Genomic DNA, 16790 nt, shown 5'->3' on the forward strand with positions numbered 1-16790 from the left:
TGCCTAGATTGGACTACAAAATTATTTGTGTTATTAGGAGAGTTAGGATATAAACGTAACAGGGAAAAATGTGTTATAGCTCAGTCTACTGTCACCTTTTTAGGACAAAATGTTTCAGCAGAACATAAGGTCATTATACCGGAAATTATATCTATTTTAAATGAAACCCCGGTACCGCAAACAGTTACCCAGTTACGTGCTGTTTTGGGAATGTTAAATTACTGCAGACAATGGATACCAAATTATACACAAAAAGTAATGAGACTTTATAAACATTTGAAACTGCCCGCAGCCACACCAAAGAATACATTAATTGTATTGGAAGAGCAGGATAAGATAATATTGGCTAAGATTGTGAGGGATTTGTTATCCCCAGGACCGTTAGCAGTAATAGATATCCAATCACCTGTGCATCTATGGGTAAAAGACATGGGAAATAGTTGGGCAGCTATGATTAATCAAAACAATGAAGTAATGCACCAGTAGCTTTTTTGTCAGGCTCTTTTAATCATGTGGAAAAAGGAATGAAAGAAATACCAAAGTTACTGACAGCTATAGTGGCTGCAGTAGGCAAGTGGAGAGCACAAATGCCTTTTGTTCCTATTGTAATACATACTAACCACACGATTAAAACGCTGTTGAGCCCTAGCCAAACAGCATTGACAGCCACTAGATTTGGAAAATATCAAGCAGTACTTTTAGGACAAGATATAAGAATAATACCATTAACTAAAGAACAGAGAAATAAGATAGATCTGCTTTTTCCTGTCGATCAAGAGGGTGAGATCGATACTATAGAAATCCCTACATTTCACTGTCTTACTTTTGAACCCTTATCTGATGGATTAATATGGTTTACAGATGGAGCTTGTGAAAGGACTGTTGCAGGCTTTGCCTGCGTGCAGGTAGATGAGAATCTAAGAAAGATAATGCAAGTACAATATAAAACCCCTCCTAACCAGACTGCACAGCATGCTGAACTTTTAGCCGTTATTACGGCCTTACAACACACTGATATGACTCAAAATGTCACTATATATACTGATAGTGGTTACGTTGCAAGTTCACTACAGTATCATATATTAAAATGGCAGCGTAGGGGGATGATAACCAGTGCAGGTAAAAATTTACAACATTACACATATTGGAAATTGCTGTTTGAAATTTTGGCAAGAAGGGAACGTGAAGGTAGAAAAACTGCAGTTGTGTGGACCCCGGCCCACACTGAAAAGCCAACCTTTGAAGCACTAGGTAATGCAATGGCTGATGCAGCAGCAACGGAGGTGGTTAAGCAAAGTGAAAAGATTTTGTATAATACTAGACAGACACAGGAAGGGCCACTTACAAATGTAGATAAGATTGAAATGTGGCAGCCAGAGGGACAGGAAAGTGAAAAATGGTTGAAGAGAGGATGTATGAAATTGGGAAGTGAATGGTTTAATGCAGAAGAAGGATTACCTTGTATGCCAATGAGCCAGGCGATTAAGGTATTGGCTGAGTGGCATGCAACCATGCATTGGAATAAAGATACAATGAAACAACAGTTTGAGCAAAGATTTTGGACTTTGAAAATTGATAACTTGGTTCAACAGGTTGTGCAGAATTGCATGGTATGTAATATTAACATACCTAAACGAGGTCCTAAAATATCGCCTGGGACACTTCCAATACCAGAAGGCCCAGCAAAAGAATGGTATATTGATTTTACCGATATGATTGTTCCAGTGCAGGGAAAAAGGTATTTGTTAGTTTGGGTGGATGCTTTTTCAAGGTGGGTAGAAGCATTTCCATGTAAAAGGGAGACAGCACATGAAGTGGTACAATGCCTGGTAACTCATATTATGCCAAGACATGGGTGTCCATCTAGAATAATTTCTGATAACGGGACACATTTTAATAACAGTGTTTTGAAAGAAATGGCAACGATTATGGGTTTAACACACAGAAAAGTATCAGTGTATCGCCCCACCTCCAATGGTTTGGTGGAACGCTACAATGGTATTTTAAAAACTAAATTGAGAGTATTACTGAAGGCTTTAAACAAGGAAACAGCAGGTAAACCATATACCTGGCTTGATTTGTTACCATTAGCTTTGATGGTTATAAGGGCCCAACCTAATGGGCGTACTAAATTGACCCCATTCCAAATTCAGACAGGACGTCATTTTTTCCCGATGCAGACAGCAAGTACTGATAGCACAGCTCAGTACTGGCAAAAGCTACAACCTATGTTGAACCTGACAAGTGATATGATCCGAACAAATGTAGCATCACAGGCAGGAACTACTAATGATGTTTGTGCTTTTAAAGTAGGTGACCTAGTGCTATGAAAGAATTTTACACATAAAACATGGAAGGATCCTGTGTATGTAGGGCCTTTTGCTATCACGGCCCTTACTCAGACCGCTGCCTGTCTGGAAGGTCATACTTCTTGGATACATTTAGCAGATATTCGACGAATTAATAACATTGAAATGGACAAAGAATAAACAAACATCATGTCCCTAAACATGATGGTATTGGACTGTTGTTGTTTGTTAATGGACAATGAACACATATGATAATAGACTTGTTACAGTGGCCAAGATGTTGAATTTGACTGATTGTATCATATGTGCCCACTGACTGACATCATCCTTGTCCTTGCCAACTATGATATATGGGACTACAATGATAAAATCATGTCTGTTATCCCAATAATACCTGTGTAAGAGATGATGAAAACCTTCATTGGACAAATGAGACTATTTATAAGCAAGCCTTGCTTATGGACAAGTACCCACAGACATCATGTTGGTGTCTGATTAATAGTATGACAACTGAACACATTCCCCCGATAAAGTGCACTTACACGCAGAATGTTGTAACAACTGATTCAATGAATGTTATGCTTTTAATTTGTGTAATTGTTAATGCCACATCAGCTAATGAAAAGTAAGAATGAATGACAGTGTACTTCCCTTTGATGAAGCTCACTGTCCTATAAATTATATACCTCAAGAGATATAAATTTTGTACCCTAGTACAATTGAATCTGTTTAATGCAACATGTATTAGCATGTTTGCAAAGATGTGCCAGGATGCTTTTAAAATAACAATGATAACTAAGAATAAATAGAACTTTAATATGTCAGCCAAAAATATTGAAAAAGTGTGCAGAAACTGAATGCCACAAACATGGGGGAGGAAATTTAGAAGGGAGGTAAGGATACAGACTGGAGCTAAAACAGATGTTTGAGTCCTGGAATACCAGGCCTCAAAAGGGAGGATTTGTTGAACAAAAGTATGAAAGATTTGTTGAATAAAAGTATGAAAAATGCGGAGTGGAAGGCTCCATGATTACAACAAGCTGTTTTAACACTAACCCTCCTGAGGCATGAGAAATTTGACGGACATTAAACATTAGCCAAAGGCAGGCTCCAAAAAGTCTGTGGGCTAAAAGGTAGGGGGGGTAATAGAAAGCAGATGTTCTGCACATGATTAACAGTTTGTGGTATTCAGAGACTTGCACAGGAATGTTGTATGAGAGAATTAGTCAGAGGCCCGGTATAAAACTAGAGGGGAACAAAGAAATAAGTAAGCATTTTGAATTTCTCTTTGTCTGTCTATAGCATTGCTTTAAGCACTCTGATTTCTCTCTCTGCTGTACATTGCTTTGTTTTTAATCATTCATTCTGACTTATATATTGCTTATCAAGAAATGCTTCCTGAATATGATTGATATTCAGTTCATAAACTACTTTTTATATTAAATATTAAATCGTCTAGTCTTTTCTTCACTTTATACTACTGTAATGTTAATTTATTTCTCTTACCTCTATCTTATTTTATGCTGTTACCTATTTTAATTTACTGTAATTATTTCTCTTGTTTTTTTCTTTTACATATTTATTGTAAACCACCTTGATTAACTGAAGTTGAAAAAGCAGTAAAGCAAATCCAGCAAAAAAAAAAAAAAAATTTTAATTTTATAAAAAATTGTTCACATGTACTGTGATTTTAATCCCCACACAGTAACTGGCAAATAATGCATTTTGTTGCCATAAGATGGCTTAGTTAAAGGGGGCCTTGAATTGTAAGCCCTCTTGGGTACCTACCAACTGTACATGGAAAGTGGAATAATTAAATTCAAAGTTTTAATTTTCCACAAAACAAGAGTGTGAACAATGTTTGATGCATGTTGCAATACCCAGAAAGAAGCAGCATGGAGCCATCAGATAATTCATAAAGACTGAATGTCTGAAAATGTTACCATTTAAAAGATGAGTTATCAATGTGGGCTACCATTAAGACATGTTATTTTACTGTTAACCCAAGTTATTAGTAACTAGGTCTCACTACATTAAATGGGACCTGTGTTAACGCACATCTTAATGGTAGTTTATGTTGATAACTATGCCCTAAATGTAAAATCCAAATAAAACAGTAACTTATTATTCATTCAGTCTGAGCTCAAGGTGAGATACAAACAGGTACACAAATTATTTCCCTGTCTAAAATAGATTTATAATCCAAGTCGTACCTAATTACATTTTCACAAATTGAGAAGTGTGTGCAAGAGTCACTGTTTAGCATAGAAATTAAGGGTGTGTAGCTATACATATTGTTGTCCTAAACACAAGCAGAGGCATGGCCACCAGTTGGCTATATGCCCATATCTCACCCAGTCACAAGGTTTGGAAAACTTGGCTACTCATTTGTTATATAGTGCTAAAATATAAACTCCAACTGTCACCTTTCATTTCTAAATATGGAAGAAATGAAATGTATGAGATGCTGCTTACCTGAGGATGTCTCCATACAAGTTTGGCATGACAAGAACATCAAATTGTGTTGGATCTTGTACCATCTAGGTAGAAAACATTCATTCATTCAGTCTTCATTTGAACCCACTCTTAACATAAACCATTTATATGCTCAATGTTTGCATTTCAGATAGATACTTTTAGACAAGAGTACTTACATTTAGGCATACAGTATCAAGGTACATTTCATTGAATTTAATGTCTTTGTAAGCCTCAGCAACTTCTCTGCATTTCTTCAGAAAAAGGCCATCAGACATTCGCCTAGAATTAAGAAGATGCAAACCAATGTTACAACCCAGACAAGTTTCTACTTCATTATATTTTTCACTTCATTAACTTAAATTTGTTTGTAAAACAAACTGATTTTTGTAAAAGGGATCATCAGTTTAGGTTTTACAATCGCAACTTCATGTTTTATTTATTTATAAAATCTTATATTCTGCCCATCTACAAATCTGGCAGCTAAAAAAAAAAGGTGTACACAATCCAACAACACTAAACAAAATTTACAATGTCACATCAAACTGACAAAACAAATATAAGCCATCAGCTGTAAATTAAACATGTAGTACACCCCAATCTATCCTGCATAACAGGCTTGCTGAAAGAGATAGGCTTTCAACGGTTTCCAAAAGAAAAGTAAAGATTGTAATGAGCATAATTCATGTCTATATAACAAGACATTCATTAAAAGAGAGAGTCTTTCAAAGGCACATCAATATAACATGAAAAATTGTTTCATCTGACACAGGTACCTATTGTGATGAGTCCTTTTTTTTTTTTAAACCACTTCCAAATGTGTTAGAAACGTCAACTCGATGATGTGAGAGGCAGTCCATCAATGTCAGAACTTTTGGTGAAGTCTTTAATTGTAATTTCCCCATAATGCAGAAGTGATCTTTTGAAACAATGGCTACGATGGAGAATCGGCAGATTGACTTTAATGGGATCCTCATGTCACTGTGTTGAAGTTTGATACATTGAGAACAGGTATTTCAAAAAGGACTAATTACATTAAGTGCTGGCATCAAATCTTTGGAAATGGCCAGACTTTTCTGACTACCTGCCATCAAAACAAAGAGATGATCTGTCCGTCACAAATCTTCCGTCCTATGCAAATACTCCTGCAAAGCTCTGCGCACATGTAGCTTCCGCAGACAACACTGCTCAACCAAATCAGCCGAAGACCACAAAACAGGTAACATGACAGACTGGTTCAAGTGAAAGGACAACAAGACCATTGGAAGAAAAGAGGGAACAGGACGCAAAAGTATACTCTCTTTCAAAAAATCCAAGAAGGGCGGTCTACACAATCTTTTAACTCCGATACACGTCGAGCCGAAGACATGGCGATCAGGAAAACCATTTTAAGCATCAAGTCTTTGAGAGGGGAAGCCACCAGCGGTTCAAACGGAGGATGAACCAAAGCTGAAATAGGTTCAAATCCGAAGACGGAAAAAGAGGATGCCTCAGTGTGAGAAATCTGACATTGGGAAAGGACACTAAGTACCTGCCTTTGTCTTGACCATCAGAACAAGCCAGGGCTGCTATTTGAACTTTCAGCGAATAAAGAGCCAGGCTTTTGTCAAAACAATCCTTTAAAAAATCCAAAATTTGAGCGATGAAAGCATGTAAAGGCTGCATATTGCAATCCGCCCACCAGGCCTCGAAAATACGCCAAACACGCACATGAGGGAAGTTTAGATATGGCGAGATTTCAGCATTGTAAAAATAATCGCCGCAGAATACCCTATCTTCCTTAGCCAAGCTCTCTCAAGAGCCAAGCCGTAAGATAAAACCGAGCCAGATTTGGCATGTAAATCGGACCTTGCCTCATCAAAACCTCCAAGTTTGGAAGTTTCAGTGGCGAGTCCACCAGCAGCCGCATCAGATCGGCATGCTAAGGTCTTCTTGGCCAATATGGAGCAACCAGAACCACTTGCCCCTCGTGACTCCCGATTCGCTGAATGATCCGGCCCAACAGAAGGCATGGAGGAATCATGTAGAGGAGGCTCTTCGGCCAAGGTTCAATCAGAGCATCAATTCCCTCCTATCGCCAATCCTTTTTCTGACTGAAAAACCACCTCATCTTGGTGTTTTGATGCGTCATCAGATCCATTACCGGGACATCCCAACGATGAACTATACAGTCGTAAGCTTGATTCAAACTCCATGTGTAAGGGGGATAAGTATAGTGATAAGAGTGTACTACCATCCACCTGGCCAGAATGAACAGACACATGTAGAAATGTTACAAGAAATTAGGGAGGCTAACAAACTGGGGAACACAATAATCAGAGTTCTCAGTCTCCACCTGCACGTAAACGTGCACAACCCATCAGTCATTTCTGGGCCGGTCTGGAGGGATGCTAAGGAATTATGGGTTCAAATGATGCCCTTTTTGAAAGGCTTTTAATAATTGTCTCATATAGACATGAAGAGTTGGTTATAAAATCTAGACTTATGATTGTTCTGGAATTCTCTGGCCTTTTCTTTTGGGTCTGCTTATTTCTGCTTGTGTTTCTGTGAGTTTCCACTGATAGTTACAAGACAGGAATTTCTGGCTGACCACAAACTGACAAAGACCATAGCCATGACATCCCAACCATCTTCTTATAAACAAACTGACAAGACCCCCCCATTGTAATGACATCCCAAATGTTTGTTACTGAGCAGAGGTGTGGCAAGGACCCCAAGGGCCCTATCACAGGACTGCTATGTACTTGCAGGATTGCTGATTGGGTGATATACGAGGTGGTCCTTTGTGATGGGAAGGGCATATATGTAACTGCTCATTTAAAGAGACTCAAATAATCCGGCTGGCAGGAGTTTCATATCCTTGCCACAGCCTATTTCCTCCCCCCCCCACACCTTGTAAGAACTAATTCTTTACAGCTAAGAATTTTTCTTTCAGTCATGCTTTTTTTCTCTCTCTCTCTGTTCTGTGACCTTTGTATGACAGTGAGGAATAAACTTTCCTTCCTATTGTTAACACTCTGTTCTGTAAAACTACTGCCAAGAACCAATAGTATTTCTTGTGCTGTTGCAGTGAGAAATAAAGATTCCTTTTGGTTTTCTCACTTAGTCTGAGTTTTTTTTTTAATAAGAATAGCAATCAAACGCAGCCAGTACATGATCCTGTTCACAAAAGTCAATTTGCTGGTGTACAGATTGAGTGCTAAAAGAAAAGATGCAGCTCAGGAACAAAAGGGTGTTGGGAGGTGCCCAACCCTCTCTGCCCCTGACCCCCTCCCCCCCTCCTGCAAAAATTTCCTGAACACTCAGTTGGCCCTGAAGCCTCCCCACTCTGAGACTATCTGGTCCAAGACACCCTGGCCCAAGCACCCAGGACAGGAAAGCTGGAGACCAGAGAGCCTCTAATGCTGATAGAAAAGATGTCCAGTGGCATCCTCCTTTCACTGTCACCATCTTAGAAAATGGCAGCAGTAAAGGAAAGATGTCTCCCCAGAGTGAATAAGTATAATTGGTTTAGTATGCCACTATAGAGGTTCTCCAATTGAGGGCCTCCCTGAAGCAAGCAGTCTGGGTGACAGGTGTACTGGACCACAAGTTTCCGATTGTGGTGGTTTAAGGGGAGGGGGCACAGGTCGTCAAGCCAATTTTTGTTTGTTTTATTTATGTCCGCTACCTGTTATCAGCAGGTCAACCAATTCCAGCTCATGCAGGAAGACCAAAATGCAACAAACAGCTGCATATTACTGTGGCAATGTGCAATTTTTCTGATAGCACATTTATATCTATTTAACACTGCTTTACTTTGAATGCCATGAGTTTACTGCATTGAGAAAAACATTTTCTTTTTTTAGTGCATGCACTAGAACACTGAGCGCTGAAGCTTAGTGCAACATGCTAACTCAACATAAAGGCCTTTGCTTTTTGGGCTAAAAGCAACACACGAAAAGAAATGCTACATAACATAGAGGCTAAATAAAAAATCCTAACCAAGCAGTGAACATTTCAGCATCAGTTACAAATTAAATACTTAAGATGGCAGTTTTAGTTGTATGTACCCTTTTTGCAGTTTAACTATTAATGCAAAGACTGACTTTATGTGGTGTCAGGCTGAAAACCTAATCATTTGAAACAGCTCTTAGATAGCTTTAATGGATAATCATGAAAATACATGCTGGGATATTCAGTGTAAGTGGTTCCGGTGGCTCTGGGTCTGCTTCCAAAATTCAACATTTCAGGAATATGAATGTCACTGTGGCAGATACTATCTTTGGAAAAGAACAGTGCACCTCTACTTAAACAAGTTTGTTCCACATAGGTATGTATAGAAATAAAGACTGGGTAGATGAAGTGGTTCTTAATTTCCTGTCAGCAATCCAACTCAGTCTTTAGTCTCTCACTCCCTTTCTTACACACCCAGACACACACATGTAAATATATGTGTGTATCTTTTACAAATACATAAAGGTCTAAATTCAGAAAAAGGTGCCCAATTTCTAGTAAGGGTAAGTGGGAAAAATGAATATAGCACACTAAAAATGGCAACAAAACCTGAACATTCCCTGGTGTATCAAAAACAAAATGAAAGACTGAAGCATAAAGTTCTCAATTCTCTCTGAGCCAGTTACTTACTGTTCTTATAGTCGTAAGTTTGATGGCACCCACATTTAGATAAGAATTTCATTCTCTGAGCTAACTTCTCTTTCAGATGGGCACTGCTGATCATGACATCTTCTAACAATCAACAGATTCTTCCTAATTTTTATAAAGTGGACAGCCATCCCTTGCTGTGTCTTATGTGGTTTGCTAGAAAAGCAAATAAAACAGCCTCCCTCCATCCTAGCTATACAGTTCTTTATTTTGTTTACTTTTGAGCGTATTTTATAAATGGTGCTCCGAGTTAGGCATCGTTTGTAGAATAACATGTAGCGCCAGAGTCCGCACCCAACTTTTAGGCGCAAGGATTTACACCAACTGAACCCTGGTGTAAGTCTCAGTGCCTAGATTAGGTATGGATCCCCCCAATTCTTTAACAGTGTACGAATGTTTAGTGAATGCCCCTTCCATGGACATGCCCTCTTTTCAGTTGTGTGTTAGAATTTACGTGCGCATCTTTGCTTAGCAAGATGCACAGTAAATCCAAATTGTTGCCAAAAACCAATTGTTAGCACCCAATTACTGGCACCAACGGGCTCATCGCTCAATTTTAAGTGCCATTTATATAGAGTTCCCCTGAAAATGTCTTGCTTAAAATGTTAAGCAGAAGTAGCTGGTCTTACTTAAGCGAATGGAACCATACAAAAGGTATCAGCAACCGCAACTGCTCACCATCTGTATGCAGAGAGCACTGCTCATATGTATCCTAGTATCCTACACTTGTTTCACAATTACAACTGTGTGTGCACATTCAAAGAGAAGGGGTTGATTATTGCATTTCATACCAGAACAGTATACACGAAGTAGACTTACATATTATTGTTATAATACCACTCACAGCTAATAAACTACATTTATTTAAATGGGTTCCCCAAGCATAGGGGGAGTGAAATCAGTGTGGAAGCAGGAGCATACGTATACAAACACACACTCTCCAATCACTAATGAACCAGGACAAATGTTAGTGGTATAACGACGGCAGGATTATTACTTCACAGTTTGAAATGTATTTGATACCCATCTATTTTTAGTAAGTCTGTTAGATTTGAGGCTAACATACATGATGTTGGCTTTGTGCACAGCAGTGACAGTGCTTCGATTGTTGTTTTTGGCATACTCAAAAGCAAATTCTGCAATCCGCTGACTTGCACCCTCGGTGATTAGTTTGATACTCTGTACAACACCATCAACAATCTGAAAAGCAGAAACAGAGGTTACAGTAGTGCTATCAACAATAAAAGCTAGCTTAAATCAGTCAGGCCTGGCATTCCACCAACACAACCGAGGCCTAGGCAAACAGAAATTCCTGTCATTATTGTGGAGGCCACATTTGGAGAAGGTGCCCCCAGCCCTTGGACCTATGAAGGTTCCCAGAACCAACTGGAGAAGCTGGCTGAGGCAATGGGAGTGCTGCTTAAATATGATTATTAAACAGAAAAAAAGAATTACTCCACAGAGCACAACACTGACTTACGAAATGACAAACCCACAAACCCCACGTACTCGCATATCGCAACAGGAATTTTTAAATAGTGCTTCTAGACAACTATGACTATATACACAGATCAGTGGCATAGCCAGACACCTAATTTTGGGTGGACCTGGGCCTAAGATGGGTGGGCAGAAGAACTCCGCCTGTCCCACAAGTGATTTGGTCTCTTCCTCTCTCGCCTGCATGCCATATGGTCTCTCAAACATCCCGCATACCTTTTAAATACCAGATTTTCACCGGCAGCAAGCAGCAACTAATACACACTGCTCATGTTGGCCCCACAGCTTTCCCTCTGATGCAACTTCCTGTTTCTGCATAGGCGGGAATACATCAGAGGGAAGGCTCTGGGGCCGGTGCGAGCAGTACGTATAAGTCACTGCAGGCGAAGATCTGCTATTTAAAAGCTATGCAGGAGGAATAGTTGTTGGGAGTTTTCGGCGGGTGGGGCTTTGGGATCCCTGCCAGTCACATCATAGGTGTGCTGCTACTGGGTGGGCCTGAGCCCAAAGTTGATGGGTCCACCCTTGGCTATGCCACTGACACAGACCTTCCTATACTGAACTTATTCATCAAGTATACAAGAAAAGTGTAGTAACCAAGAAAAAAAAAACCCACTATATACCACTTCAGTTTTTGGAAGTCAAATTTGTTTTTAAAGCCAAAAATAAAGCATTCAGGTTCCTCTTCAAGCCTCTACTGTGTCTTCCAGCATCCAGGAAAAGTATAATAGGACAACCCATTCCTGAAAAGCCTATCCCGTTAGAAGCAAGAGCACAAAGAAAACCAGAGCAAAAAAAAAAAAAAAGAAACCTGATTTGCAAATTATTATTTTAGTCCAAAATGCTTTATGTTATTCTACATTCCGTCCCACTTTTTCCTCGATTATGAACCTTGGTAGTCTGATTCACCTGAAGTTTACAAGCCTTCTCACCATCCATAACATACCACATGCTCAATACCACTGTATTCGCCCTCTGTGTTTTCTCGAATTGTGACCAGATTCACATCAGTATATGGAGTCTTATATCCCTCAATAGAGACACATGGACGAACATTTGCATACAAATCAAAGGTTTTCCGCAGCAAGAGATTCATGGAGGGATGTCCAGCAGCTATTGGAGTTTTTAAAGGTCCTATAATGAATGAAAGTGGCAAAAGACTAATGAAAGGCACCGACTACAGAAACACATGTTTAGGCAATGATTATTATTATAAACAAAAACCGTGTCAGAGAAGAAGATTCACAAAAATAATTCTTGATTTCATAAAATTAGTTAAAATAAACCATCCTGTTAAAAGTTAAAGAATATTTAAATAAGGATGCTTTTGTGATTAATAAGGATGCCCATTCAGAATTAGGAAATAAAGGAGTCTTTTTTGCAAAGCTACGGCAAAAGGGGGCCTGTATTGGCGTCGGTGTGTTTTTCATGTGTGCCGGGGCCCCCTTTTACTGAAGCGGGTACAAGGCAGGTCTTTGTTTTTTTCAAGAAATGGCCATGTGCGGCCATTTTGGGAGGGGGGAGCACTTACCGCCACCTATTGAGGGGGGGAGCACTTACCACCCACTGAGGGCTCCCAAGCTAACCCAGCAGGTACACACCGGCGCTACAAAAATTGAAATATTTTTGCAGCACCGGAAATGGCATGCATGGGCTGGGAACTACCACCGGGTAGCTGCAGTAGCCCAGTGGTACTTCCATTTTAGCGAGCGGTAAGCCTGCACTGAGCTTACCACTGCTTCGAAAAAGGGCCCCAACATTCTCTAATTCCTGGACTTGCCCTCTTACACTATAAAGTACAGTGGGAGTTTCCTGCAGTTAGACTAACTCTTCAGGAGAGGGTGGTGGATGCCTGGAATGCCCTCCCGCAGGAGGTGGTGGAGATGAAAACGGTAACGGAGTTCAAACATGCGTGGGATATGCATAGAGGAATCCTGTGCAGAAGGAATGGATCCTCAGAAGCTTAGCTGAAATTGGGTGGCGGAGCAGTTGGGGGGAAGAGGGGGTGGTGGTTGGGAGGCGAGGATAGGGGAGGGCAGACTTATACGGTCTGTACCAGAGCTGGTGATGGGAGGCGGGACTGGTGGTTGGGAGGCGGGAAATACTGCTGGGCAGACTTATATGGTCTGTGCCCTGAAAAGGACAGGTACAAATTCAAGGTAAGGTATACACATATGAGTTTGTCTTGGGCAGACTGGATGGACCATGCAGGTCTTTTTCTGCCGTCATCTACTATGTTACTATGTTACTACCCATTGACTTAACTGATTATTAAATAGAAATCTTTTCGGAGCTTACTCCAATGTGACACGCTAACACCTGCTCACCATACATTAGATGTACAAGTTCAGTTACCTTTCAGTCCCATCTTGTTTTTATCCATGGATTCTTTAGCTTCTAGAGGAATCATCCACTTTCCCCCTGTTCCTTGGATAGCTGTAACACTTCTCTCTTCCCACTGAATGGGGGCCTAAATAAAACATTTATACTTCAGACTGTATTCTACATAACTCTCAGCCAGAAACTCTTCCTGGTTCGGCATACACTACAAGATGCTGAGGAAACCACACCCAACTATAGGTTCAGGACACAGGGCCTTAACTACAGTATCAAATCTGCCAAGATTTCAGCCCTCAACTGGACTTTTGGCAGGGTTTCCACTTTAAGTGCAGTTTTAAAAGTGTTGCTGTGTTAGAAAAGACATGAAGCACTCAAATTTAAGGAGAATATAGGGGAAAGAAATAGGTGAGGGAATTTTCTGGTAAACAAAGATACGTCATTTTTTTTTAATTAAGAAGGTAAACTGTATGTTTTGCATTTTTACTCAGGCAGAATAACGTAAAAAGCAAACCAACATCTTATAGCGGCCCAATTACCCTAAAATTATAGTGCAGGTTTAAAAAAAATACACAACAAACAAAAACAAGTAATCTACTGTTCACATTTCTTAGTTGGTCAGTTTTCTTATGGTAAAGAGAGAATGATGGAAAATACTAATGGAAACCAATTTCTAGTAAGGGTAAGTGGGAAAAATGAATATAGCACACTAAAAATGGCAACAAAACCTGAACATTCCCTGGTGTATCAAAAACAAAATGAAAGACTGAAGCATAAAGTTCTCAATTCTCTCTGAGCCAGTTACTTACTGTTCTTATAGTCGTAAGTTTGATGGCACCCACATTTAGATAAGAATTTCATTCTCTGAGCTAACTTCTCTTTCAGATGGGCACTGCTGATCATGACATCTTCTAACTGTGTCGAGTCATATCACCCTAATAAATTTATTTAGTTTTTTTCATTTTGCTTGTCGTCTTTTTTTGATTTTCTTTTTTTGATATTTATAATTTGTTTATATTTTTGTTTTTTACCAATTTTTCTTTCTTGTATGTATTTTGTTTTTCTTTTTTGGGCGTTTTTTTTCATTTTTTGCGTCATCTTCGCTGTTTTTGTTTATTATCTTCTAACAATCAACAGATTCTTCCTAATTTTTATAAAGTGGACAGCCATCCCTTGCTGTGTCTTCCACTCAACTATTTTATGTGGTTTTACTAGAAAAGCAAATAAAACAGCCTCCCTCCATCCTAGCTGTACGGTTCTTTATTTTGTTTACTTTTTAATTAATTTCTACTAGCTTGAAAGGCTCATGCAATCCAGATGGGTTTTAGACAGTAATCTAATTAGAAAAATTCTGTACAAACCACCAATCCTGTGTGAAAATGTTGGAGTACTACTATTTACTATGTACCGAAAAAAAAACTAATAAACTTTGGGGTTTATTAATGTGCGTTTCACTGCTCTTCAGCAAAATGATCTGGAGAGTTCCTGTAAAAACACAAACAGTATGACGAGCAGATGGATCTTCCAAAACTTGATCACACATAGAAGTGATGGGTTTTTCAAAGATGTAGTTTATTAGGAAGTAAAAAGGACCTGACATGGGATCGTATTTCGGCTTGAAACAGTATGCCTCATGATCAAAGTGAAGACACAGGAAGCATCCAGTAGAGAAACATGTAGTCAGCTCACAAAACGAAGGCTGTTTCTAACAAAAGCTTGGGAACATCAAAGCCCATCAAATGTATGTCTGATCAAGTGTTGGAAGATCCATCCACTCGCCTGACTGTTTTTACGGACTCCGTGAAGCTCCTTTGTTCCTCCACTTTGGTGGCTTTTTCCCCTTTGTTCCTGTGACTGAAATGGATGGGCAGATCAAGAACAGTGCTCATCACATTTTTGAAAGGATGCTTAAGATGATTTATTCAGATGCAATTCATGTTTTATAAGGTAATTTAAGAAATCAGATGGTTAAATGCAGGCACATCTCAAAGGACTGGGATTACTATAATATATGCATCATGGATCCTGCATTTGATATACTGCCTTTCTGTGGTACAACCATAGTGGTTTACATTCTATATATAGGTAATCTCTCTGTCCCACACTACTGAAGTCAGAAAACACTGGTCAATGACACTGGGCATCATTCTAGAATTAATCTTTATTCATACAGTACAGTGAGTGGTATTACAGTAAGTGGGATGCTACTGTCTCACATTTACTGTTTTATTATTAAAAGGAAGTACAAAATATACATCTATAAATCATATAATTCTTTCAGTGCAATAGGTTATTTGTCTATTAGCACTGTTCACGTCATGGCCACCTAAGGGGCTGCGTTAGCTGTGCAATGCACCATCTGGAATATCGATATGTGTAGCCTCAGATCAATAGTGCATGTGGTGTACCTACAGTACACATGAATAGTTTGTACAAAGCCCTGCAGAAAGCTATGTGCCTGGAGGAAGACAAGGCTATAGGCAACACAGCGGGAAGGTACTATTGTCGTGGAAATTAAGGTGACCAAACATCCTCCACTGAATTTTCAATGGGCTAAAGTTAGTATTCTAAGTCTACAGCTTGTATTCACTTCTTTCACCAGCAAAAGCAGGTATTAGTTTATCAGAGGTGTTTGTGCCACATACACAAAACCAGGGATTGTAGGCATGTAAAATGTCTGGCTCAAAATATTCCTAGCATCAACCTTCTTCATTTTCACATTTTGTGTACCAATGATCTTTAAATGAAGTCAGAAGAAGAATCACCGTTACTTTGCTGATTTTGAATCTGTTTAGCCACTGTTAATATGGCCCAAACAGGATGTAAAAACAACACAGAAGAAAAATTCCACAAGTCCAAAAAAATAGCAAGCAAGACAGTGAAGGTGACAAAAAGGCAACTAGATGCTTCAATAGCTTTTACTGAAATTTTCACTTGACCCAATATGACTGTGTTTTGGCTGTAAGGCCTGCATCAGGAGTCTGAATGACTAATTCAGTTGAGCATGAACACACTTAGCAACAGTCAAATTGATACTTAACAGTGCAGCAGACTTTCCTTTTTAACAAGATTTACCATAATAATCAATAATAGGAATTCCAACACATTACTAATTACTTGATAGTCTGTATGCTTTATTGAATTGATTATATCCATTTTGTTAAACTTGTTCTTTATGTAACCAATTGTTTATCTACTGTTGATTGGTGCTTGTCATGATGTAAGCCACACTGAGTCTGCAAATAGGTGGAAAAATGTGGGATACAAATGCAATAAATAAATAAATAAATCTGAACAGAAAATAGGCAAGGATGGCTCCAACATGTCGTAATTCAGTATCCTGTCAAAAAACTCCAAACATGTCAGAAACATATCAATTTGACCGACTGAATTATTCATTTGCATGAGTTAATCTTCAGACTCCTGATGCAGGTCTTGCAGCCGACACACGGCCGTGTCAAATCGAGTGAAGATTTCAATAAGACATTGAAGCATCTAGTTGCCTTTTTGTTGCCTCCAAACAGGATG

The 16790-nt window shown here is 39.2% G+C and overlaps 1 protein-coding gene across 1 annotated transcript in view; it reads right to left on the reverse strand.

Moving 5' to 3' along the window:
- Nucleotides 1–16790, reverse strand: part of IDH3A (isocitrate dehydrogenase (NAD(+)) 3 catalytic subunit alpha) — a 64611-nt gene that overhangs the window by 22176 nt on the left and 25645 nt on the right. Inside the window, exons 4-8 of the mRNA XM_030188128.1 lie at nucleotides 13281–13395; nucleotides 11872–12059; nucleotides 10495–10628; nucleotides 4964–5066; nucleotides 4785–4849 (exon numbers count right to left, since the gene is read on the reverse strand). Coding sequence (XP_030043988.1) covers nucleotides 4785–4849; nucleotides 4964–5066; nucleotides 10495–10628; nucleotides 11872–12059; nucleotides 13281–13395 — 605 coding nt within the window. The remainder of the gene's footprint in view (nucleotides 1–4784; nucleotides 4850–4963; nucleotides 5067–10494; nucleotides 10629–11871; nucleotides 12060–13280; nucleotides 13396–16790) is intronic.

The sequence above is a fragment of the Microcaecilia unicolor genome, chromosome 1 (assembly GCF_901765095.1).
Source record: "Microcaecilia unicolor chromosome 1, aMicUni1.1, whole genome shotgun sequence".
Classification (NCBI taxonomy): Eukaryota; Metazoa; Chordata; class Amphibia; order Gymnophiona; family Siphonopidae; genus Microcaecilia; species Microcaecilia unicolor.